This window comes from Trematomus bernacchii, unplaced genomic scaffold (assembly GCF_902827165.1).
Source record: "Trematomus bernacchii unplaced genomic scaffold, fTreBer1.1, whole genome shotgun sequence".
NCBI lineage: Eukaryota > Metazoa > Chordata > Actinopteri > Perciformes > Nototheniidae > Trematomus > Trematomus bernacchii.
Window position 1 is genome coordinate 275,657 of NW_022987546.1, and position 25,137 is coordinate 300,793.

The 25,137-nt window shown below is 40.0% G+C and overlaps 1 protein-coding gene across 1 annotated transcript in view; it reads left to right on the forward strand.

Moving 5' to 3' along the window:
* ttc7a (tetratricopeptide repeat domain 7A) overlaps positions 1–22,346 on the forward strand; it is a 77,033-nt gene extending 54,687 nt beyond the window's left edge. Inside the window, exons 19-20 of the mRNA XM_034122642.1 lie at positions 3,072–3,274; positions 21,107–22,346. Coding sequence (XP_033978533.1) covers positions 3,072–3,274; positions 21,107–21,325 — 422 coding nt within the window. The 3' untranslated portion in view covers positions 21,326–22,346. The remainder of the gene's footprint in view (positions 1–3,071; positions 3,275–21,106) is intronic.
* The last annotated feature ends 2,791 nt before the right edge of the window (positions 22,347–25,137 follow it).

The following is a 25,137-nucleotide window of genomic DNA, read 5'->3' on the forward strand; positions in this document are numbered from 1 at the left end:
TTTCCGTTTGAGATGATATATTTGTAATCTTGTTATTGTGTGAAACAACATCATTTAATGTGATTACTGCAGACATTTTCTGCCTTCACAAACAACAAGGACATCTCAGTGGGTAGAACCATTTCTGCATACCTTATGTAGGAGTGCGCTGTACCTGCATACATGTGGCCACTGTTCTATTAAGGGCAGAATGGCAGTGATGCATACTGCTATTACTTCCAGCCCTTCAGCCTCAGTCTGCCTGTGGAAGTTTACAGAAGAGTGGAGCATTAGCAGGAAATGAAGAGAGGAGTACAGAGACGTTGCGCACAAACAACACTCCTCCCATCCACCCGGGCCGGAGTGTATGAGGCATGAGAACCAAAATGGAAACCCATACAGCAGGCTAGTGAAGCCAGTGATGCAACCAGCATACAAGAGTGTGTTACAGTACGGGATAAGATGGGTTGAGGGGTCATTGGGTCACATCCCCTGTGGCCGACTGTAATTCAAAGGTTATTTTCAATGTCCAACCTTTGATCTCTGCTTTTCCTTTCTGGAGTCCAGACAAAATAAAAACTGCTCGCTGCTGATTCGAAATAAATAGTGTGTGTACGTGTGAGAGCAGGGGTGTGTCTTTAAGCTCAAGGCTGAGTCAGTGGTACCCCCAGACCCCCCTCCCTCTGTGCGCACATTCCTCTTCTCATCGGTCACTTCCTGTCTCAATCTCACATCCTCATCGGCCACTTAGGAAAAAACACACACAGAATGTTTTTAAGAATGGATATACAGTACTTAGCTCCATATAACCTTCCAAACACACCTACAAATGGACATTATACATTCATGCAGTGATCTGATTTTTTTCCCCTGGGAGCTCAGGTGAGGAGAAGAAAAATTGCCTTACATAACCAGAGAGCATTCACTGAATCATTTTCCCCCTGAAGTGAAGCTATGAAAAGTAAACCGGAGGCTGGGAAATGGCTGTTTTTCATCTCACGGAGGTAGCATGCATGCACTAAGTATCTCCCATCTGTGCATTCATGAGACACAGGTAAACAAACAAAACATCCGCTACCAAACACACACATGGGCTCACTCAGCGCTCGGGAGCAGACGGCGTATACAATATATTTGCACAAGGCAGTTTGCTTGCTCTCTAAGAGAAGGTAACACACACACACACACACACACACACACACACACACACACACACACAGTTGTGTTTCCGTCACATGACCTTGGCTAACATTCATTTCCTGGAGACTGACCCTAACCGTAACTACTACTTGCCTAATCCTACTTCTAACCTTAACCTTAAAGATATCATTTGTAACATTTCCATATGAAATCAGTTATGATTTTGAATAATCCCAATTATTTTCAATAAACCACAAACCTAGAGAATTTATTTTCCATCAGGTTAACAGTACATTTTATGGGGTTGCCTGTTGACTTTTTATCCGCTTCAAGCAACACTTTTACAATACTATGATGTTAAAAAAAAAAGAAGGATAGCTTTCGCAGCAAAGAGTCGGATTCAACCCTGGGTGGCTGCAAAAATGACTCAACCTTTGTACACAGGCAACCCACTCTACCAGGTGACTTACTGGGTTGGGCTTTAACAGTATATTTTAATCAGATAACTGATTTTTTCATCGAACGTCTAGATCTTAAGTCAGCACAAAAACAAGCTAATGCTAGCACAACTAAACTGTACCTTCAACGTTGTTGTTTTTTTTAAAGATACTGCTTTAATAAGTGATTTATCGGTTATACTTACCAGGTCCATTTGTTTTGGGGAGGAGGAGACCTCTGAGGACAACGGTTTCTGGTGCAAATTTTCAGAGCAATATACAAAGAAATAATCTTTATTCTGGGAAGGTGACCAAAGAAGACAACAATTCCCATGATCCCACGCTACGTCACAAGTTCCAAAACAATATCCCCCTATTGGAAGAAAATGACATAATGTGCGATTATTCTAAACCTAACTTTAAACTCTTCACCATAAAATGCATGGATTGAGGTTACAAGGACTTGCTTTTTGTCCACGAAATAAATGCAAGTCGCCGCCATGTGAGGGACTAAATTGTCCCCACAACATACATACACGTGCACACAGTGTTTAGAGCTGACAATTTTACTTCTCAGGGTTTCTCTGGGTGTTGACCCAGCGTCCACTCCATGATTGACATCTCCCTCTCTGCGTCAGCATGCCGTCCAGATATTGGTCCTCTTATTGGACATTGACATGCTTGTAGGCGTCATTGTGTGTGTGTGTGTGTGTGTGTGTGTGTGTGTGTGTGTGTGTGTGTGTGTGTGTGTGTGTGTGTGTGTGTGTGTGTGTGTGTGTGTGTGTGTGTGTGTGTGTGTGTGTGTGTGTGTGTGTGTGTGTGTGTGTGTGTGTGTGTGTGTGTGTGTGTGTGTGTGTGTGTGTGTGTGTGTGTGTGTGTGTGTGTGTATGTCGGGGGTTTGTCCTCATCTTCCCAGCAGCAAAGAAAGGAGGCAGGCAGCTTTAGTCTGCGATGGCCATATTTAGACAGGACTTTCATGACTTCCCAGGCACTTGGTTGCTCCCACTCTCTGTGTGTGTGTGTGTGTGTGTGTGTGTGTGTGTGTGTGTGTGTGTGTGTGTGTGTGTGTGTGTGTGTGTGTGTGTGTGTGTGTGTGGTGTGTGTGTGGTGTGTGTGTGTGTGTGGTGTGTGTGTGTGTGTGTGTGTGTGTGTGTGTGTGTGTGTGTGTGTGTGTGTGTGTGTTACCTTCTCTTAGAGAGCAAGCAAACTGCCTTGTGCAAATATATTGTATACGCCGTCTGCTCCCGAGCGCTGAGTGAGCCCATGTGTGTTTGGTTTTGTTTGTATTTAAACGCTGCCCAGTTTACATTTTAACATAATTCAGCTGAACTCACAGTTAAGTCATTTGTCACTCACACATGCTACTGATGGGATTAATCGGTTCTCTTCTTTCTCTCCCTCCCTTATCATCCCTTCTTCATCTTTTTCTTGAAATCCCTTTTCCTCTCTTCATCTCTTCATCCCTCTCACTCGTTGTCCTCCTCCATCTTCCTCCTTCTCCATCTCCTCCTCCAGGGGAGTTGTTCATGGCGGATGGTCGGCTAAAAGAGGCCCAGTTCTGCATAGCTGAGGCCAGCGCACTATTCCCAAGCTCGTACTCGGTGATGCTGCAGCGGGGTCGCCTAGCCGAGCTCCGGGGCCAACTGGAAGAAGCCAAAGGCCTGTATGACGAGGCCCTGGCCCTCCATCCCACAGGAGAACGCATACTTGTGTACATGGTGAGAAACGGTGAAAGCTTCAGAGTCGGCTAAATTAGAATCAAAATCACATTCTGCTCAGTGGTCTGTATGCTCATGTAAACACACACACTACATGCATGGATCCATTTATACATTTATATTTCTCTACATGAGTCTATTGAATTACAGTTGATGTAAGATGCAGGCCGAACATGTGCATTCAATCTTTAAATTGAGTACATTGAATTAGATTACACTGCAAAAACTTCAAAGCCAAGTGAGTTTCACACTTAGTTCTGTGACGCAAACTAGTATAAATGTTCTTTAATCTGCAATATTAAACAGTACACACACAAATGCAGTCAATTGTTAAGAAGATGTAGATATCAACTAGTTAATAACCGGCATTTAAATTGTAGACATTGTAAAGTTTTTGCATTCAAATATCTAACAATTTTCAAACTAGAAGAAATCGGTAATTTTATTCAATGAAATGGCCTGTTTCATTTGGTTGCCCTTCGTAATAGCGAAGTAAACCCTTTGCGTATGCGTCATCATTGTAGATCTCTGACAGAAGCTATACCAAATGTACTTTACTTTTTGTCCAGTTTTAAATCTACATTTTACGCTTCTCAGATCTTGGTAATTTGAAAAGGATTATTAGAAAAAAGGCGTAGCAAACATTAGCGGACAGCTAGCAGCTCCTCCATAGTATTTTTACCAAACTCCGTACTAAATAAGTCTGACATTTAACTTGTTTGTTTCAATGAAAATAATTGACCAAGGTTTTCCAAAGGACAACATTTTCACTACGCAGTCATGTTCACTGTTGCCCATAAAGTTGGAATAAAAGTTTTTCTACCTCTTCTCAGATAAATTGTATATCTTCTCAAAAATATATTGATCAATCTCTTCCAAACATATCACAGTGAAAATGAAATAGGAATAAATAGAGGAATGTGTCTAACGGTGTATAAAAGTGACAAGATTGTCAAAGTTTTTCTTCTATTAACTAGATATACTATTAGTCGTAGATAAAATAAGTACATACAGTATTGTATAGCATTTAGCTCGCTGACTGAGCGATTTACAATTAGTGCTATAAACCATTAAGATTCAAACGAAGTACAACACAAGAGAATATACTGTAGGAAGCCATTACAAGAAGCATCCTGTTGCACTTTACATGCATACATTGGTGCCTTACAAAAGTCATGGCCAGAATGGATCAAACTGCATCATCTGCAATCAAATGCAGAATCTCTTCATGGAGATAATAAAAGGCTTTAAAGTATGTCACCCTCAACCTGACTGTATAATACTAATCTACCCTATAATACATTTTTATTGGCAGAAACTTAAGGTTAGCTGATCAAATGTGCGTCTTTGTTTTGGTAATTCAAAATATTAGGCTTGCTTGTTATTAGCCGCTAATATGAGCTCTTAAGGCGACAGTAATGATTGCAGATGCTCAGAGTCATTGCTCTGTTCCTCCAATGCGCAGGGCCGAGCTGTGTCAGGATTGTGTTCATTCTTGTCTTAATTATCATATGGGCCAGTCTCAGATTGGTGGTTGGCCATTTTTTAGGAAATAGAAACAAACAAACATTTGGTCCATAACCGGCACATGGCAAACTGCTTAATGACTCTCTTTCTCTCTCCCGATCACTTCCCCCACATTTCTTTCATCTGAGCAGATACTCTCTATTATTTCCGCACTAGAAGATCCTCTCTCACCCACTCCCACCCACTCCCTCGTCCAGTCTGTCTTGCCGATGATCGTCTGGATTAACCACAGCTGATCTGACCTTTGAACTCTCTCTGTTGTCATGGTGAACCGACCGGAGAGGGTTATTCCCCTAAATCCGAGACTCACACCGCCCGACACACAATATCTGTTGTTGCCATAGTGACCATAGATGTGCCGGTTGATATATATTTTCGACTTAGGTGCTAGCCACCTTGTGACCACATAAGGCTAATGCTTTTGCTCCTACTGTGCACTTTAGTGTGTGTGTATTTGCAGTCCCATTGGGGTAGACAGAGGTACGCTCCTCTTCCATATTTGGCCTGTGGGAGGAGAACCAATCCCTGGGGGTGTAAAGTTGAAACAAAGCCAGCTGGCAGTGTCCTACTCTGGGTCTCTTACAGGGCAGATGTGTTCTCTGAAAAGTGTGAGTGTGTGTTTGCGCGCATGTGTTTGTGTCTTCCTCCATGGATTTGGCGCACATGTGGACAGTTTTTTTTTTGTATGCATGTTCTTGGATTAAGGCACGTTGTAGTACGCAGAAATAAAAACGCTGCTATCTAGATATATTGTGGATTATGTATTACACACTTATAGGCCAGTGTGCTAAATACATACATTTTTGCTTTGTGTTGGACCCTAAGTGGGGCAGTGTGTGGGACATTTTATGTGTAGCACTACCCATCGTTCTGGCTTGCATCAGAATAAAGCCTTCACATGCTGCTACATACTCTGCAGCTCTGGATTCATGCATTTATCTTTACACTGTATCTGCTGTGCACACTTTGTGCTCCGGTGGCCCATTTATCCTGCTGTGCCTTGAGGGGAAATCTGATGATGTTCTTAGTTGATATTCTTACACTTAAGCTATTATTCTGCAAAAGTACATACTGTTCTTTCCTTGAATGTCCTCGAGATATGTTTTTGAGTTATTAGGGCTACACATAAAAGAAGATGTACTGCTACTGTGGCTCCACAATGGGATGCTTCTGATTTCTTTGTGGAATATTTTAAATGGAGATAAAGGGCCTTTGCAGGAAGCGATACAAAAACAAACATATTTTTATTTTTGTAAGTAGCCATGGATTTCTCAGATTCACCAATACATTAATATTTTTGCTCTTCTTTTGCAAAGAGAACATTTTGCAATCCTACCAAGAAAATAAAAAAACATCCAATTTCACAGTCCACAAATTGTGTTTTCCAAAAACATGAAAGCATAACTTTAAAAGAGAGGAACATTAAAACTGGTTGAATGTCATGAATTAAATTTGAGATCATTATATGTTTTACCTATAAATATTGTATCCTTAAATGTATGATCTTTTGAACAAAACTCTTGGATGATAATGCATGTTTTCAACTTTTTAGTTTTCCTTCAACACCAGTACTGACACACTGGAAAATTATGTTTACTCTATTTAAGTTTATTTAACCTCCATTTCACTAATGCTGAAGCTCTTTTTGGTGGCATCTCTCCAACCACTGGGCATTTTTGCACAACGCAAACACATCCACTTATAAAGTGTTACGGTGTTGTTACCTATTATTGTAATAAAACACACCTCCAGTTTATGTTAAGGTGAGTTTCATCCTCCTGCACATACATTTCGTTTTTTCTTACTTTTGTTGTGCCATTGTAAATGCTTTACATTCAGCTAGCTATTAGACAATATTGGTACGGTACATCACTGAACAGTATCTTTGATGTTTACTGTACAATTTAGCACAAATCTTATTCCTCTTTAAAGGAATATTTTTGCATTACAGTAAACATGCCTATTAGCTCAGTTGTAAGACTACGATGAAAATATTGTTAGCACTAATGTTTGTGCGTTAAGCTAGATTCCCTAAACTATTATCTTATTTTAGCCTAGCATAAAGACTGGAACATGTGGGAAACAGCTCACATCTTGTTGTTTTAGTTACATAATGTTAGCAATTCATGGCAAACATCAACAAGGAACAGTGACTTCTCCTTTGATTGGTACTTGGCAGCAACCAATGCTAAAGCAAACTGAACAGAAGCTCTTGTTAGATGACAACGTTGGCAAGAAATAGAAACAGATCTCCCAACAAAACCACACATTTTGTTCCAAAAGTGTTTCTACATCTGTAGACTTATTAAATAAACAAGATGAAATGTCAATTTCAGATATTTTCCGGTGCTTCCAGTTCTAATGCCAGGCTAATCTGCTAGCTTTAGCTGCTATATTTCAATATGGCAGAAACATTTCTGGCCCTTCCCGAACCACATTTCTCGTAGTTTTAAGATAGCTTTCAATGACATTGACAATAATTTATTCTAATTAAAGCAAAGCAGGCAATAAAGCTTCAGGTTCAAGACAGCGTTGCGTGGCTTCAACTCAAGTTAAGTCGAGACAGAGTGGAGTGAAATTGTAATTTTATCCACAGCAGAGGAGGAGAGGGAAATGTGAGTAAGGGACACCCATAACTGTAAGCCTTACTGAAGCCCAGCAGCCACTGCGGTGTGGTTCATAATAACCAACAAGTCCTCCAACTCATACGACCAAATAGGTCGATTGTTCAAGCCCTTATTATGACCAAATAGGTTGATTGTTCAAGCCCTTATTATGACCAAATAGGTCGATTGTTCAAGCGCTTATTACGACCTATAATCACGTTTTTAAGTTTTCGACCTCTAGTGCTCCTGTTGAATGCAAACCCTCTCTGGAAAATCCTAAATTGTGGAAAAGTTTGGCCATTAAAATGCTTTTTGATTAGATTTTTAGCGAGAAGTGTATATTGTACTTTTAGAATCTACGTCCAGTGGATGTGTAGGATATATAGTTTGATAGATATTACGAAGATGATTTGAGGTCTCGCCAGAAGAACGTGTAACGGCAGCGTCCATGTAAAGTTAGCGTCAACCCTCACAGGGTGAAAACAGTATTTTCGGTCTTGAAGTTTTTATAATAAAACCAATGATCAAATGATTTTAAAGCTATATCTGCAGTACTCATCCACTAAAAAACATCAGTTTATCCTTGTTAATTACACAACATTCATTGGTTTAAATTGTGTACAATGCTTTTGTGTTTTTCCCATAGACACATTTATTTTTTCACAGGTTTTGATAGGCTAAAACATCAAACTTGAAGCTCGGTGATTGGATGTTTTAGCCGCAATGCACGTTGGGATATGGTGTTTATGCGATATGAAATCCGAAAACATTTAAAAAATATATATACTACTACTAAAAATAATACTTTATTCCGAGTGTGCTTGCTTTTCTCTTTGAAAGTCATCACCTAACAGCATTGTAATACACGGTTCGGCTGCATTAAATATTAAATATCTGCCGTAGTTCTTTATTTATAGAGCCCTGATTAGATGACCTCTGGACAAACTGGAAGAACTGCCACCGAAACTGAATACGTGACGTGGATCATAAATATATCAGCAATTAAACAACATCTTACATTTCTTTTCACACAATACGTCTCCTTGCAGTATCAACACTAATTCGGCTGACTTTTATATTTGATCCAATTGGTAGATAGGCTGTATTTACACCATAACGGTGCACAGCTGATAGACAGGGACTTGTCGTTTTTAAAGATATTACTGATTTTCTTTTATTATAAGAATGTAAATACTGAGTTGAGAGAATAGTCAGGGGATTTGGGTGATGGGAGACACATCTATGGAATCACAATTTCAATAGCTTACCATTAAATGACGGATATACCTTTCTGTCTGTGATGTTTTACAAATCAGATATTAAAGGTGGGGTAGGTAATTTTGGAGAAACCAGCTCGAGATCGCTAGAATTTGAAAATACACAGCCGGAAGAAATCTGCTACTTCCTTACAGAGCCCCTCCTCCAACACACACGAACGCGCACATGACCAATGAGGGCACGAGATAAGTTTGTGCACAGATGGAAGGCTGACAGGCAGGTAGGCCATCCAGTTATTTTAGCCGGGCCGGCTAAAATGATTGGTCGTGCTTTTAACAGTACTACAGCTTCCACAGATGACATTTTTTTATGGATTTGTTGTCAAAGCACTTAAGATATTCATTGCTATCGGGATGTTAAGAGCATTCCATGGAATATAACAAAAAGTGTATCTCGAGCCGGTTTCTCAAACTTACCTACCCTACCTTTAAGGTGTATTAATATCTGATATATTACATTATAATATCATATATATATATAATATATATATATATATATATATATACATCATCAGCTATAATATTTCACATATGTAGTTCTATAGAACTACAATATGTGAAATAATATAGCAATAACCTGTACAATTATGTGAAAACATGAATAAAACTACACATCTTCAGATGTTATACATACATAAGTGTCCTAGACTAATAATACAAAGTTATTATGGCATTGTATGCTGTGTGTTATTTGTAACATCTTCAGAAACTACCTTTCCAACTCCTCACCAGTTGACTGTTACAGGTCTATACAGGATCATGGTACAATGCACAAGCTTCAAATCGAGAGACTGAAACTGTATTTTTCTTTACCGTTCTGTTTTAATTTCACAATAAAGTTAATAGTAATATTATGTTTGATATTATTATGTTTTATTAACTAGACCACTGGTTTTTTAACCCGCACCGCCTAGTGGTTAAAGCACGTTATTGAATTGTGTTGTTGAATAGGTTATATTTGATGAATACATTTAAATATTAAGAGTAGCCTACATACAAAATAGGGGGAAAGTAGAAGGTCAATGATAGAAAATATCAAGAAGATACTGTAGTGATCTCTACAATATAACAGCTATGGACAACGTCCAAAGATATTAATAGGAGGATGTGCAAAACAGACAAACTAATAAGGCTTTATTTAAACATTAAAGAATACTTTATCAACAGATAAATATTAAGTCTGACAAAGTACTTAACGTCTAATATATTGCATAGTTTATGTTGGCACTTGACAATCACCTTCCCTGAATTTTACTCAGGTGTAACTAAAGTCTGATTAAAGGGTTGTATATATTTCACATCATTAATCAGAATCTGCAAAGTAACTAAAATAAATGTATTGGAGTAAAAATACCAGGTTAACCTCTGAATTGTAGTGGAGTAGAACAAAGTAGTACATGCTGCTGTAACAAAAACATTTCCCAACTTGGGATCAATAAAGTATATCTTATCTTATCTTATCTTATCTTAAGATGATCGATGGCTACTGCCATATTTGCAAAATTTGCCTCTGAACCTTGACAAGTGCATGTTTCAGGCTTATCAATTGACAACAGGAGGGGTCACAGACATAAGACCAGCTGTTAAATAAAGCTATTCTGACCTTAGCTGTCATGTGGGTATATTAATGCTGCCCATTATGGACACAAGCAATTTTCACCCATTTATGAATTATATGTTTTACATTTGAGTGTTTCCTATTCCCTAAACCTCCAGGGGTGTACACAGTTTAATACTGGCAACTTCTAATTATGGGTCTTTTAAAACTACAATTCCCAGTAGAGACGTGCCATAGAACAAGTTGCGAAACACATGTGTAGTTCTGGGGGGGGGGGGCTGGGCTGGACCCGTCCAATTCCAGTTTTGGATAGTCTGTCGTGGTTCCATTCCATTTTAAAGAGCTGTTTGACGCTCGGCGTAACCTTGTCGCACTGCCACTCCAACATCCAATCACAGAACTTGAGGTCTAATCACGGGGTTTGTAAAGGATAGCGGATGTTGTAGTCCCAAACGATAGCTGAGGATTCTGGGTAGTGTAGTGTCTTCGGAAACTCTGTAGTGTCTAAACTCCAAAATAACTATTTGTTTCTCCAAATCGAAGGTTAAAAACACAAAAGCATTGTACACAATTTAAACCAATCAATATTGTGTAATTAACAAGGATAAACTGAGTTTTTTTAGTGGATGAGTAATGCAGATATCACTGTGTAATCATTTGACAGTGAGGGGAATACTTCCGGTTTTATTATGAAAACTTCGAGACCGGAAATACTGTTTTCACCCCGTGAGGGTTGACGCTAACTTTACATGGACGCTGCGTAAAGACGTAGTACACGTTCTCCTGGCGAGACCTCAAATCATCTTCGTAATATCTATCAAACTATAGATCCTACACATCCACTGGACGTAGATTCTAAAGTACAATATACACTTCTCGCTAGAAATCTAATCAAAAAGCATTTTAATGGCCAAACTATTCCACAATTTAAGATTTTCCAGAGAGGGTTATTTGTGAATAAACGACCCTCCGGAGCGTTTGCAATCAACGGGAGCATGTTGTTTCTTACACGACCACTAGAGGTGCTACACTTTCAACTGTGACTATGGGTCGTAATAAGCTGCTGAACAGTCGACCTATTTGGTCGTTTTTCGTAGGAGGACAGGCTGATAATAACACACCACCACCATGTTCCCTTATTCACAGCACAGCTCTACATAGCATCTACTGTGTGTGTGCATGTGTGTGTGTGCATGTATGTGTGTGATCAGACAGTGACTCACCGCTCTGGTCAGCTGCTGGTTTCAGAGTATTTTTGGATGGATGAGGGTGTGGGACTTTGGCATGCTGTGTATGTGTGTGTGTAAGTGTAGATATGTGTGCTAATGGTTAGCTACAGATTTATAATTTAATGCCTCTCTCATTACAGCGTCTATTCTCTTCATCTATCAAGGTATCAGCGATGTCAGCTTTTACACATTTGTCTGTCTGTGCTGCTAACCTCATTATGCTAAGTGTTTGGTTGACACGTGTGTGTATGTGTGGCATGTGGTTGCGCATGTGTGTGCGTTCTGATGGGTAGCTCGTCCTGAAACACGGCCCAGCCTTGCTCCCGGTGATGGCATGAAATGAATCTGACCCACTCCCAACATCCTCCACATCTCATCCCTCCTGCTCTGAGTCACGCACGCACACGCACACACACTTTTAACACACACTCTTTTACTTATGTTTTCCTCTCCAACAGAAGCATATTCATACACAGTTTCACATATGCATGTATAATCTCAAGGACGAGGACTTGTGCTCATTGAATTAATCGCGTTCCAATTATCAAATGCCCCCCATCTCTCCGTCTCTTTCTCCCTCTGCTCTCCTCTCTGTGTGGATGGGGTAGGTTGTCAGCTGATTAGATAATGCAAATACATTATTTATAACACTTTGCACGTTCTCGCCGCTTTATGGGATTGCCTAGCAACCAGGGAAATATATTCTATTGAGCAAGACCTCTGATAACCACTGAGAAGAGAAAGAGGAGTGTGTGTGTGTGTGTGTGTGTGTGTGTGTGTGTGTGTGTGTGTGTGTGTGTGTGTGTGTGTGTGTGTGTGTGTGTGTGTGTGTGTGTGTGTGTGTGTGTGTGTGTGTGTGTGTGTGTGTGTGTGTGTGTGTGTGTGTGTGTGTGTGTGTGTGTGTGCGTGCGGGCGGGCGGGCGGGCGGGCGGGCGGGCGTGAGAGAGAGAGAGAGAAAAATCAAGTGGGGGGGACAACGGAGAGATGATTGGGAGTTGGCTAGTGCCTCCGTTGCTATGTATGGCTCATCTGAGCTCACTTATTTTTTCCTGTTTCTTTGACACCTCTCTCTTTTTTTCTCTCCACCCCCCCCTATCTCTATTCACCGTTCCCTGTTTAGCTCTTCCCCGCTCGGTCACACTCCCTTCCTTGCTTTCTTCCTTTTCCTCTCCTCTGTGTCTCCCGTATCACACCTTCCTTTCATTCCTTCTTCCTTTTTTCCCTTCCTGTTGCTCTATTCCCATGTGTGTGCGAACATGAAAGTGTGTCATGTTGACTTTTTTGATCTGCATCAGTCTGTTAAGAGATAATAATTGATGCTGTAATGCAGGAATGTATTCTAGATGCATTGCTATTTCTATTATAACACCACATGAATAGGTAGGTAAGTTGATGAACTCTGTACAATATCCAAAGAATCAGGTCTGCACATTGTCCGGAGTTTCCCTTTCACCCATGTAGCAGAAAAGAGGAGATTGTCCATGTCAGACATGCCCTTTCTTAACGGGGCCTTATTATGCTAATTCTTAGCTTCATATTTGTATTTTGTGCCTCTGCTGTGACATCATTCAATGCTTTAATGTTCAAAAAGGTCAGCACCTCTTTTCATCCTTTGTCTTAGTTAACTGGCCGACTGTTGTGATTGGTCAAGCACTTAGAGTTGTCCCGCCCCATAGCCTATCGCGTACAATGTGTTGGAGAGGTAGCCAATAGGGGAGCGGGTGTAACACAATGATGTCATTATTTTACAGAAGAAAACATATGAGTCCAATCGAGGTGTTTCAGGGAGGGGGGGAGTGTGTGGGAAAGAAACTCCCTCTGGAGGGAACTTTGGGACTATAGCCTTTGCAGACCATTTACATGCACAAAAATCTATAACTCCAAAAAGCATAACAAACTATTTACAATTTGGTTTAGACTAAGGGTGTTGCCTGGGTAGAGCATGCAGTAGCAGGAGATGATGTGCAGTACAACGCAGTCACATTTCTGGTTTGTATTTTCTAACTAAGGGCTAAAACAAGTATGGAAAGTTCAAGCCAACATGACCATTGTTAGAAGCCTCAAAACACCCTGCCAACTCAGACATGGATGGGATTAAAGGTTCAGGTAAAGACTTTCTTCCTGGTTCAATGGCAGGGCATTAAGCCACTGGGTTACACTGTGTGAATGTGTGTAGTAGATGTTAGCCTCCAGGGGTTCAACAGACGGCTCCCGGATTACATAAACATGCCCTCTGGTTTCCATATTGCATGACTATGGATCTAATGGAGATGATCCATGCCATGCACACAATAAAACTAAAACTACATAACCATTTCTAACCTTGTAACTAAACCAAAACTATTTAAAACTTGATTTTTATTCTTCTGTTTTTCTGGTCACTAACAGCTTTTCAGCTCTGTAGTCAACATGGCTGTTAACAGCAGATTGCTACTCTAAATTTAGAGTTCAGCGGTCTCTACACTGTCTTCAAGACATTCATTTCTCGGATCTTATCGATGTGACCATTTTGTCACTAATTCAATTTGTGTTTATCTCATGTATGATGTATACATGTATGTATACATGTATGTACATGGATGTATCTAGCTAACCAGTAGTCAGGTCAATATCTGGTTTGATCAGTTTCGAGCCAAATCTAATCATCAATTTATGGTTTTAATCAGTGTGTGGCTTTATACATTAGCTGGTTTGCATCCTGTATTTATATGCAAACCATCATGTATTGAAAAAAATAATTTCTCGCTTGAGGCATAAAAACGTTTTGGTAATAAAGAAGTTATCCAATAAATATTTGACCCATGACTACATCTCTGTGGTGGCTACTTTGCTGTAGTTAGTACGTTAGGATATTACAAATAGCCTACCCTTTTTCATCTTTCACAGTATGAAATATGGAAAATATCAAATGACACTGAAGAACAAAAACAAATGTTCCCCAATGCTAATCCATTTCATAATCAAATCTCTGTTGGGTGTGTTTGTGAGGTTCAGGAAGCCTTCCTCGTTCTCATCTATCTAAATTAATTAAATGTTGTGTATTGTTAAGGCGTTTCAAAAGTTTGCTTCCATTTAGCTTGAAAGAAGGATAAAACTCCACTGCCCACTCGTTGGGTTTGGCTCTGCTCAGTTCAGTTGTGCGTTAATGGCTCGACAAAAAACGAACCTGCGCTGCCAAGCACCATGGGATCAGCTGAGGTAGAGCTGGAGACAGATGGCTTGGAGTAATTAAAGCAAAACCAATAGATACCAGATTTATCAGTGTAATGCCAGAAAACACTCGAAAGCAAACTAAATGTTCTTGGGCACACATTTGTTCACTTACCTCCTTTCCTATCTGCTCATATTACGGTGATTAAGGTGTGTTAGCTTTAACACACCTTAATCAAAATTGTCTTAATTTATATCTCTGTTCATGTAAAGATCACAAGAGACCATTGCAACAAGGGCCAGGCTGTGACGACCTGCTAAGCTAGGTTAACCAAATGATGTAACCAGCTTTTTTGTTGTTGTGGCAAATGTGTCTCTATTGTGGTGTTTTGGTTTTCCTGTCAGCTTGTCTTGTTTGGTCTGTTAATATCATACCACAGTATATACAGTAGTGTTTATTTGATTGAGCTGCTCGCCTAGAAGGATCAACTTTTCCATGGTAACCAGCGTAACTGACATGTGGCACAGAGGCGTGTGTGTGTGTGTGTGTGTGTGTGTGTGTGTGTGTGTGTGTGTGTGTGTGTGTGTGTGTGTGTGTGTGTGTGTGTGTGTGTGTGTGTGTGTGTGTGTGTGTGTGTGTGTGTGTGTGTGTGTGTGTGTGTGTGTGTGTGTGTGTGTGTGTGTGTGTGTGTGTGTACTAGTGTTATCACATAAGCCAAGAGCTGTATGGCAAGCCATTTGAGTATTTATTCCATATCCTTGATATCAGACGGCAGCTGCCTGCACTAGTTGGCTCTTTGATTTCACTTGTTAGATATATGGTCACACTAGTTTGGCACTCTGCTTTACTAGTTAAATAAAACATTATACTAGTCACTCTTTTTCAGCAACTAGTGGCACTTTTGTCTGACTAGTTACCACATAAGCCTTACTAGTGACGCCAGGAGCAGCACTAGTAGCACCAAAGTCCCAACTTGTAAGCTTTTTGATGAACTAGTGGCCCTCTGACCGTACTAGTGACACTAAAAGTCTTACAAGTTAACTAGTGCGCTGCAAAAGCTCTGACATGTTAACTAGTTACACAAAAGAAGCAGAACTAGTTAACTAGTGGCATACATTTGTCTGCACTAGTTAACTAGTAGCACCCAGAATCACTCACTAGTTAACTAGTAAAGGCAAAAGGTTCACTAGTTTACTAGTTGACGCCTCTTTTGACCTTACTAGTTAACTAGTGGGGCTCAAAATGTCTACACGTTAACTAGTGAACCCTTTGCCCTTAACTAGTTAACTAGTGAGATACATTTAAATTCCACTAGTGAACTAGTGAGGCTTAAAATGTCTACTAGTAGTACTAGTGGATCCCAAATACGCACTAATCACAATAGTCGCACAGAATGCTAATGAGGAGGAGGGGAAAGAATGCATCGAGGTCTCCTATTGGCCCTAAGCTATAGAGCGCCACCCAGCCCAAATAGTTTCTTTAAGAGCTTGAATACACTGTGTTTTAAAATACAGTCATATGACCATATTTACAAAAATATAAAACAAAAGTATTTTTGTAATTATGATCATATGACTGTTTATCAAATTAGGTAAGAACATTGAAGATTTTGTTAAAATTAGAAAGTTGCCTTAGGACTGCAGACAGGAATATAGATCCTCTTTAAAACATTTTGTTAAAGGTGGGGTAGGTAAGTTTGAGAAACCGGCTCGAGATCGCTAGAATTTGAAAATACACAACCGGAGAAAATCTGCCACTTCCTTACAGAGCCCCTCCTCCAACACACACGAACGCGCACATGACCAATGAGGGCACGAGATAAGTTTGTGCACAGATGGAAGGCTGACAGGCAGGTAGGCCATCCAGTTATTTTAGCCGGGCCGGCTAAAATGATTGGTCGTGCTTTTTACAGTACTACGGCTTCCACAGATGACATTTTTTTATGGATTTTTTGTCAAAGCACTTAAGATATTCATTGCTATCGGGATGTTAAGAGCATTCCATGGAATATAACAAAAAGTGTATCTCGAGCCGGTTTCTCAAACTTACCTACCCTACCTTTAAGCTGCAATTTGAAAGATGCTTGGATTAGCATAGCATTGTGATAACAGAGTGACATTAGTGATGGATAGAAAGAGGGAGTAACCCTTTTCGGATCACAGCTTTGAGAGATCGCCGTGACTTCCGTAAATATTAGTCTAAGGCAAAATATGGAGAGGTTGTTTATCATACAGATCTATCGTTATCCTGATTTTAAGATCTGTCCAGTGTTTCTGCTTTATTAATTTCATGAGCACCGCTTATAAAATGTCCCACGATCATATCCACTACTTTTGTGTCTCGAGGGCCGGTGTTCACTATAGTTATTCATTCCATAAAAAAAAAAAAAAAAAATTATTGTAAAATTTAACCTGCTAATTATTGTCATGGATTTGAAAACTGATGTTGTTTATTTGCTATGTTCTGGCTGCTAGCTCAGTGAATTATTGCCTGCAGTGATGGGGTGTATACCCATGGAATCTGTGGAATCTCAGCTTTCAGATGATGTGTTGTTTGTGCAGAAAGTATAATTATAAATGATACATTTTGTGAGTTATGAGCAGAAATAGCATTAGTCCGTATTTGCTAAGGGCTCATTGAAAGGCTTCTTGTGGGAATTATTATTATTATTATTATTTTTGTTTCGTATAGTCAGTTAGCTGAGTTTCTTCCCGTCAGCTGGGTGTGGAACATTAATAGTTTCATAAATGACACTTCAGAGATCACACTGGTGCTAGCAGATGTAGCATTTTCGGACCCTTCGGCGGGTCCGTGGGGTTTAACAGGCTAGTTAACTAGTGAGTGATTCTGGGTGCTACTAGTTAACTAGTGCAGAAAAATGTATGCCACTAGTTAACTAGTTCTGCTTCTTTTGTGTACAGTAACTAGTTAACATGTCAGAGCTTTTGCAGCGCACTAGTTAACTTGTAAGACTTTTAGTGTCACTAGTACGGTCAGAGGGCCACTAGTTCATCAAAAAGCTTACAAGTTGGGACTTTGGTGCTACGAATGCTGCTCCTGGCGTCACTAGTAAGGCTTATGTGGTAACTAGTCAGACAAAAGTGCCACTAGTTGCTGAAAAATAATAATAATGTTTTATTTAACTAGTAAAGCAGAGTGCCAAACTAGTGTGACCATATATCTAACAAGTTAAATCAAAGAGCCAACTAGTGTAGGCAGCTGCCGTCTGATATCAAGGATATGGATTAAATACCATACACACTCATATAGAAGCACACACACACACACACACACCACACACACTCTCATAACCCTGTTTGCACATCCTGTGACAGGTTTCCTCCATACCCAAGAGTTTCGATCTTCCTCTGTGTTTTCCTCTCAGCAGCAGTGAGGAAAAGGAGAACAGAGGAAAGGAGAAAGAGAGTGTGTGTGCTTTTATTGAAAGTTGCATCAGAGCCCCTAGACAGCTCTGTGAAATTCAGCCCAATTAATCTGGAGTTGTGTGCAGAGACTGCATAACAAGACTCGTCTGCCTGACCTCAGGCCAGCAAAGTGTGTATGCGTGTGCGTGTGTGTGTGCGTGTGTGTGTCTGTGCGTGCGTGCGTGCGTGTGTGTGTGTGTGTGTGTAACAGATAGTCAAAGTAAGTGAGGGGATGATATTGTGCAAGAGAGTCTGCCTGTTGTCACCTTGAGTGTGCATGTGACACTATCGGTTGCATATTTGTGTGTGTTTGGTGTGTGTTAGTGTGTGAGGCAGATTTGACTTCATGCTGTTGGTCAGTTGCGTGACAGTTTCTGTCGGGCTCTTAAACACACCGAACCCCCAACTGAGCAGAGCTCCAGACACAGAGCACACTTGCACATGCACACAAAGTTCTGCATGACCTTTAACATAGTGACAACAAATATCATCCATGATATCGTTCTCACATATACTTCTTTTAGACACGCCAAGACAGCGGACTCTTATTTGTCCTATACATCGGGTTTATTATTCAACTCAAATATCCATGAAATGCCAGTTATATGCTTCTCGTTTCTTCCTACCTCAGCTTTTTCTCCGCACACATACATATATGTATATACGATCATACAGTATAAACCAGTGAGTGTGGACATTGCATGCAAACCCTACACTCTTCCTGGCATAGCCCTGGGCAGTGTATGCCCAACACGCCAGTGCAAATGAAGACTTTGGAATCACATGTTCTGAAAAGGAACATACCAATGTCTTGGAATGTTTTATGCAATTTAGCACAAACTGTGTATAGTCATTTAAACCCAACAACAATTTGTACATCATTGTATGTGTTTGCTTTCCAATAGAACTAATGATTTCAGTTTATTTTAAAATGTGACATTTTAAAATCAATTTATACAATTTAAAAATACATTTAAAAATGAACATTAAAGCATGTTAACTTGTCAGAGTACAGACACAAAATCTAAATATGAACCTGAAAATGAGCATAATAGCCTCCTCGGACCCAGCCCATTGAAAATGTCCAATGTAGTGGACATTTTGTTAACATGCATCTCCTTTTACTCTTTTGAGCTACTCTATCAATCCCTGATGTACTGCACAGAGGACATCCTGGTCTTTCCAGTGATATGTCATTGGTTAGAATTGCATGCTGGGAAGTTCCTCTTTCTTTTCATCCAAAATGGCTGGCATACCAAAAACAAAATGTTATAGAAGCAGGAGGAGAAGTCAAATATTGTTGAATAATTGTAATTTTTACCATGAAAATCATATATCTTCTTGTTTATTAACATGTGAGGAACTATATAATTAGTTCTGAAAGCAATTAAATAATTCAAGTTTTCAAATAACAGCCCTTTTATAAATGTCCATTCTAGTGGACGTCAGGACTATCTTCATGGACTTTATGACTCAATATTGTTGCAGGAGACCGAACTGAAGCAGACATTTTCTGTACCAGATAGTTAAGGGAGATTCAGATGATGAGAGAGATGAGGATTTCACACCTGGGATAGAAGAGGGTCAAGAAGAAGGGGGGGAAAGATGCAGGAGGCTCCATGAGCGCACAGATACAGACAGAGAGACAGATAGAGACGAGCTGGAAAGACATGGCTCTCTGTGGGCCAAGAGTAGCACGTATGTCTTATTGTTGTTTTTATTTTAAGTGGAGCCATGAAAAATGAGAATTGCCTCGGGAATGCAAGTTTTGTTTCTATGAGCATGGTCAAATGGAGACCACATCCATAAAACTAGTCAAGATGACCCTACAGCCCGTGCCGACTGGAGTCAATGAGGTACTTTTCCCACTACATTGACTGTCAATGACTGTGATTGTCTTTGAAGATCTGGAAAGATTCACCAAAAACCAAACTAGTTTTTTAGTGACCAAATAAACAGCAATGTTCAGATCAATTACTTATTCATGTTTTAAATAAAGGTGAATGTATTATTGTATTAATATCACTCTATAACCATAATACGTTACATAGTCTATCTGTTAATGTTGGCTGTCTTTTCAAACTAATTATGGTCCCGACGTCCTCTACAGTGGACATACAGTACTATAACATTTAAAAATAAAATAAAATAAAAAAAGTCTAAATTGTAAGATGTTTTTTTAACCCTAAATAGGTAGGAAATCACAAAAAAAAGGAAATTGGAAGACACTTTTTTTCCTCGAGTCCCAGGAGGATAGGGCCACTTTAATATTTTTAGGTGAGCAATTTCAACTTAATGATACGATAGTTCATAACTTACATCAGGGCAAATATTTGTGTTCTATAACAGGCTTTAGGCAATTGTTATGTTATATTAATATGCAGATGTAAATGTGTAATATTGATGGGGGTTTTCCTCACCATTCTGAGGAAGACATGTTATACCAACCTAAAAAAGAGAGGGTTTATGTTGGCAAATCAGCAGTGATGTAAAGTTCACTTGATTGTACCTAAATGGTCTTTTTGACCATCAGTCTCTCTTTTAACCCAAGCAGGTTAAACACAGCATCAGATTTCATTACTGTGGGGGTATCTGTGTGTACAACTCCCAAAATACTACATCATCTTTAAGCAGAGGACTGCACCTAATCTCCCGATTTGTGGATTTTCTCCCTTCAATTGTACAATCCTAGTTGAATGTGTTTGTAGTAAAGTGTAGTACAGTTTGTTGTTGTTTTGTTGTCCTAATAAACTAGTGCACAGCACATCAGACATTATAATCTAACATTTAGATGTTTTGTAAAGAGCCACCATCTGCTTACTTAATCTTATCCCATAAAAAATTAAATATTGGGGGAAATTATAAGGTCACCATTATGGGTTGCGAAAAATTAAAACCTTTAGTGGGGTTATATTCATATAAAAACAGTTAATATACACATTTAGACCACTGAAAAAAATCTCCCTTTCCCATGAATACTTTGGATTTAATGTATGAGCCTTACTATACTAAACTATATATATATATATCCCTTCTCTTTTATCTGCCTGTCCATCCAGGGCCGTCTGCTGGTGAGAACCGGGCGTGTCCACCTCGGAGAGAAGGTCCTGCGTGACGCGGTCCAGGCCCACAGCACCTCCCACGAGGCGTGGAGCGGCCTGGGCGAGGCCCTGCAGTCCCGGGGCTCCAGCCAGGCCCCTGACTGCTTCCTAACAGCCCTGGAGCTGGAGGCGTCCTGCCCCATCCGGCCCTTCACCATCATCCCCAGGGAGCTTTGAGGAGCCTGGGCGAGAGTTGGGGTTAGGGTTAAGGCATTTTGCTGTTGCTATAATTATATATAGCTGTGCTGGGTGGAAAGATGTTTGCCTTTTTGGGAAAAAGGCCAGTATTCCCTTTTTAAGCAAGAAAGTACATTTTCTAAATCAAATCATGTAACATTACTTTTTCGCTTTCTGCGACAATGTTCTTGCTCTGAATGACTGTCATTGTCACCCATTTTAATATGTTGTCCTTTCATCCCCATAATACTTCAAATAAGCATTCCTAGCATCAATTATTGATAAGTTATCAGATAAAAAAAGTGCATCAAATTATTTTTTAAAACACATTTACATGAATACAGAAACATTAATATTGTAAATCAATGCTGTTTGTGCAGAAAGCACTGTGTATAGAGAATAATGTTAAAGTGTAAGTACTGTAACAATGTACATCTCCTATGGAGTTATAAGAACAGAAGTGATAGCTCTCAATTAGTGACAGATTACTAATATGTATAAGAATAATTGGTTATCAAATTGATGGGTCATAAATCGCAGAGATGTGCTGGTTACATCTCGAGATAGATTCTATTTTGTGTGTTACATGTGGAAAGGCAGATACATAGATAATGTATTAGAGGCTGTCAGTAACATCAGCAGCTCCACTTCATCTTTATTTTAACCTTTGATGCATTTTTGATGATCATGTTGATTGACGCAGCTTTCATGTACACACCCTCGCCTCTTCCAATGAGAGCTCATGTGTTTCCTAGCAGGGGCAATCACATATCACTCCATATGCCATTATTATGTATGTGTGTGCTTGCCTGTGTGCATGCATGTGTGCTGTCTTTATACTACCATGCGTGTGTTTGTTTTACCATCCCCCTGGAGTGTTATCAGTCCCTGTTTGTTCTGTCTGTACGGTACAGTAGGCGACTCATCCGCTCCTAATGTGTGTGTGTTGTTTTTGTGTTATTTTGACTCATCTGTTCGTAACACTCTCCATTAAAAACAACAATGGCTTTTAAAAAAATCACTGCTGGATGTCGCGTCTTCACCTGCCTTGTCACTTGTGACTAATGGACATCACTTCCGAGTGCCTAACCACATTAATGTGAGCAGTGGGACTGGGCTGCCGGCTTATGTAATACTGCCAGCACAGTTTTCTGCCTCCTCCTCCTCCTCCTATCTCCCTCTCCTTTTTCTATCTCCCTATGTCTCTCGCTCTCTCCAGGCTTGCCTGATGTGATGTGATGTGGCTTGGTTGCCTAGCAGCCATCCCCTTGTTTGAGTAACTGGGGAAGCAGAGAGATATCTGGTCTGCTGAACTACACATAGAAGACACACATACACACAGCGAGGCAGATAATGCCCCTGCTGTGTGGTTTTACAGGTTTGACCGTCAATGTCTCAGGATGGTGTTAATTGATTTGTGTTATGGAAAGAGTTTTTGATCCCCCATGTCTTAACCCTCTCCCTCCATGAAAAGCTACAAGTGCTAATTATTTGTCTTTTCTTTAAACCCCCGAAAATACCCACGTTCCGGGGATAAAAATCCCCCATTCATCAATACTCTGATTCCACAACAGGAATTATCGATAACTGTTGCCTCTCCTCTGCCGTCCAAAAAAGAAAATCTATTTATACTTTTCTCCCTCCACGCTCATCGGCTCTCCCTTGTTCCATCCTCTCCTCATTAGCGCCGTGTGTGACACCTACACAGGGGCTTCGGGAGAAGAATGGTCTAATCCCTGTGGATGAGGAGTGAAATATTACATGGTGTGCTCACACATACACACACTGACAATGAGAGGCACATTGGGTGGTACAGTGCACATGCTTAAATGCGCACTCACACACATGCCATGGTCTTGACAGCTCTGGTAAAAGGAGACAGATGAATGAAGGAAGCGGCCTGCTGTAAAGCCTCTCAGAATGAGCAGAGGAAGCTCTATCCACTGGACCGAGTGTCACCACCACACACACATAAATATATACAGTAAACACACCTGGGATTAATGAGCAGGTCTTTTTATGCGTCATTGTGATGTCAGATCGCCCGGGCGTGGCGCTCTGGTTACACCGAGCATCACAAAATTGACTGCGTGATACGAGGGAGAGAGTGGAGCAACTGGTATCCAGTGTTCTGGTACTGTACAGGTAGGGTTGCCTAAGACACACACACAACCTCCATTATCTGCAGCAATATTTGATACTATAGAGATCATGGGGCTGTCTCGATAACTACCTTTGTCGTGAGATAAATATGCCCCAAAAATAATGCTTTAGCTGTAGAACTGCCTTGGGGTCCCAAGAGTGAAGAAGGTTATCAGTTCTGAAATTGTGTAAAGCAGAGACAATCATCAGAATTAGATAGCATATTAGCTTGAATAAAGCCGCACAACGTCCACCAATAATACAAAGGTAAACCATACAACCTCCATATTTCAATAAAATTGTAACTTTCTGTGTGGATTTGAAGCAGCATATCACTCCTACTTTTCTTATGAGTTTGCTTACGAGAGATACAATGATTACTAAGTATTTTTCTATCTGTCGTTTCACTTCAGTTTGTTAAAGACATTAGCATGGCTCGCTAACGTTGGTAAACTTATAAGGTAAGTTGTAATTGGAATGGGTTTTATATGGCTACCAGTGCCTTTGTTTTAGAGACAGATTGGAAGGGGGGAGACAGAGGGGATATAACCCTATAACATGCGGCAAATGGTTCCATGTTGGATTTGAACCCGGGTCTGGTAGCCGCATTGAGCTATATTGCGGCCCGGAATTGGAATGTTGCCATTTTTTTAAATATCCTAGATAAATTAAACATTCGTGACATTTAACCACACCACCAAAATAATAAATACAATGAATGGTCTCTATGGCTACAATTGAGCCAGTCACAAGAACAACAACACTCGCTTATTTGGCTTGAACATAAAATGTCCCCACACAGGAGCTTTAGACCATAAGTTAATGTCGTAAACATGATCAAGGTCATATCTAACAATACATGTATTATGGAATGATCCTAACAGTTCTAATAGTGAACATATAACTGACAGTTAAAAGTGGTAACCCCGTAGTGTAAGGTGTCTGTGTTTTAGCCTGGTATTTAGGTCACGCTGTTGTATGTGGATGCCAATCCTGCCGGGGCATATGGAGGGCACGGGCTGGGTGGTGTCAGGGCGCCAAGAAGGAAACCATAAACCTTCATTGTGATGTCCAAAGAAGGCCGTGGAGTCATGGATGGGTGAGGGGTGTGATGGAGGTTATGAGGATCAGATGTGGTTTCATAATCTCATTTATAAATAATATGACTAGTACAGTAGACATGAACATAGTTCATCCCATGTGGTTCAGTAGAGTTCAAATCCCCTCTAAAGGATGTGTTAAAAATGCTGTAAAATTGCCCTATGGTGAGGAATAAACTATCCATATTCTCAGAAACCCTTGGTGGAAAAAGCATTATATTCTGACTTAATTCAAGTGCTTGCCAAAGATTTTTCAGTATGAAGTTACGGTGGTGAGAATCAAGCAAGTCAAGTCGAGTCCCTGGCAAGTGACATGTTAAGTTGTATGACATTCTGATGATCCACCCACATTTAAACTTTCTCAAAGTAGGTGCTGACTGTACCTACATTGACAACTGAATCAAAACATATTTGGACAAGCCTAACCAACTATGCTTTGTTGTTTTTTTGGGAAATTCTTGTATACTATTTTTTTTTTTAGTCCCTTTTCTTTTCTTTTTAGAAATACTATACTATGTTGTTTTTTTCTCCCATTTTTGACATAACATACTTTATTGTTTTTTTCTGATA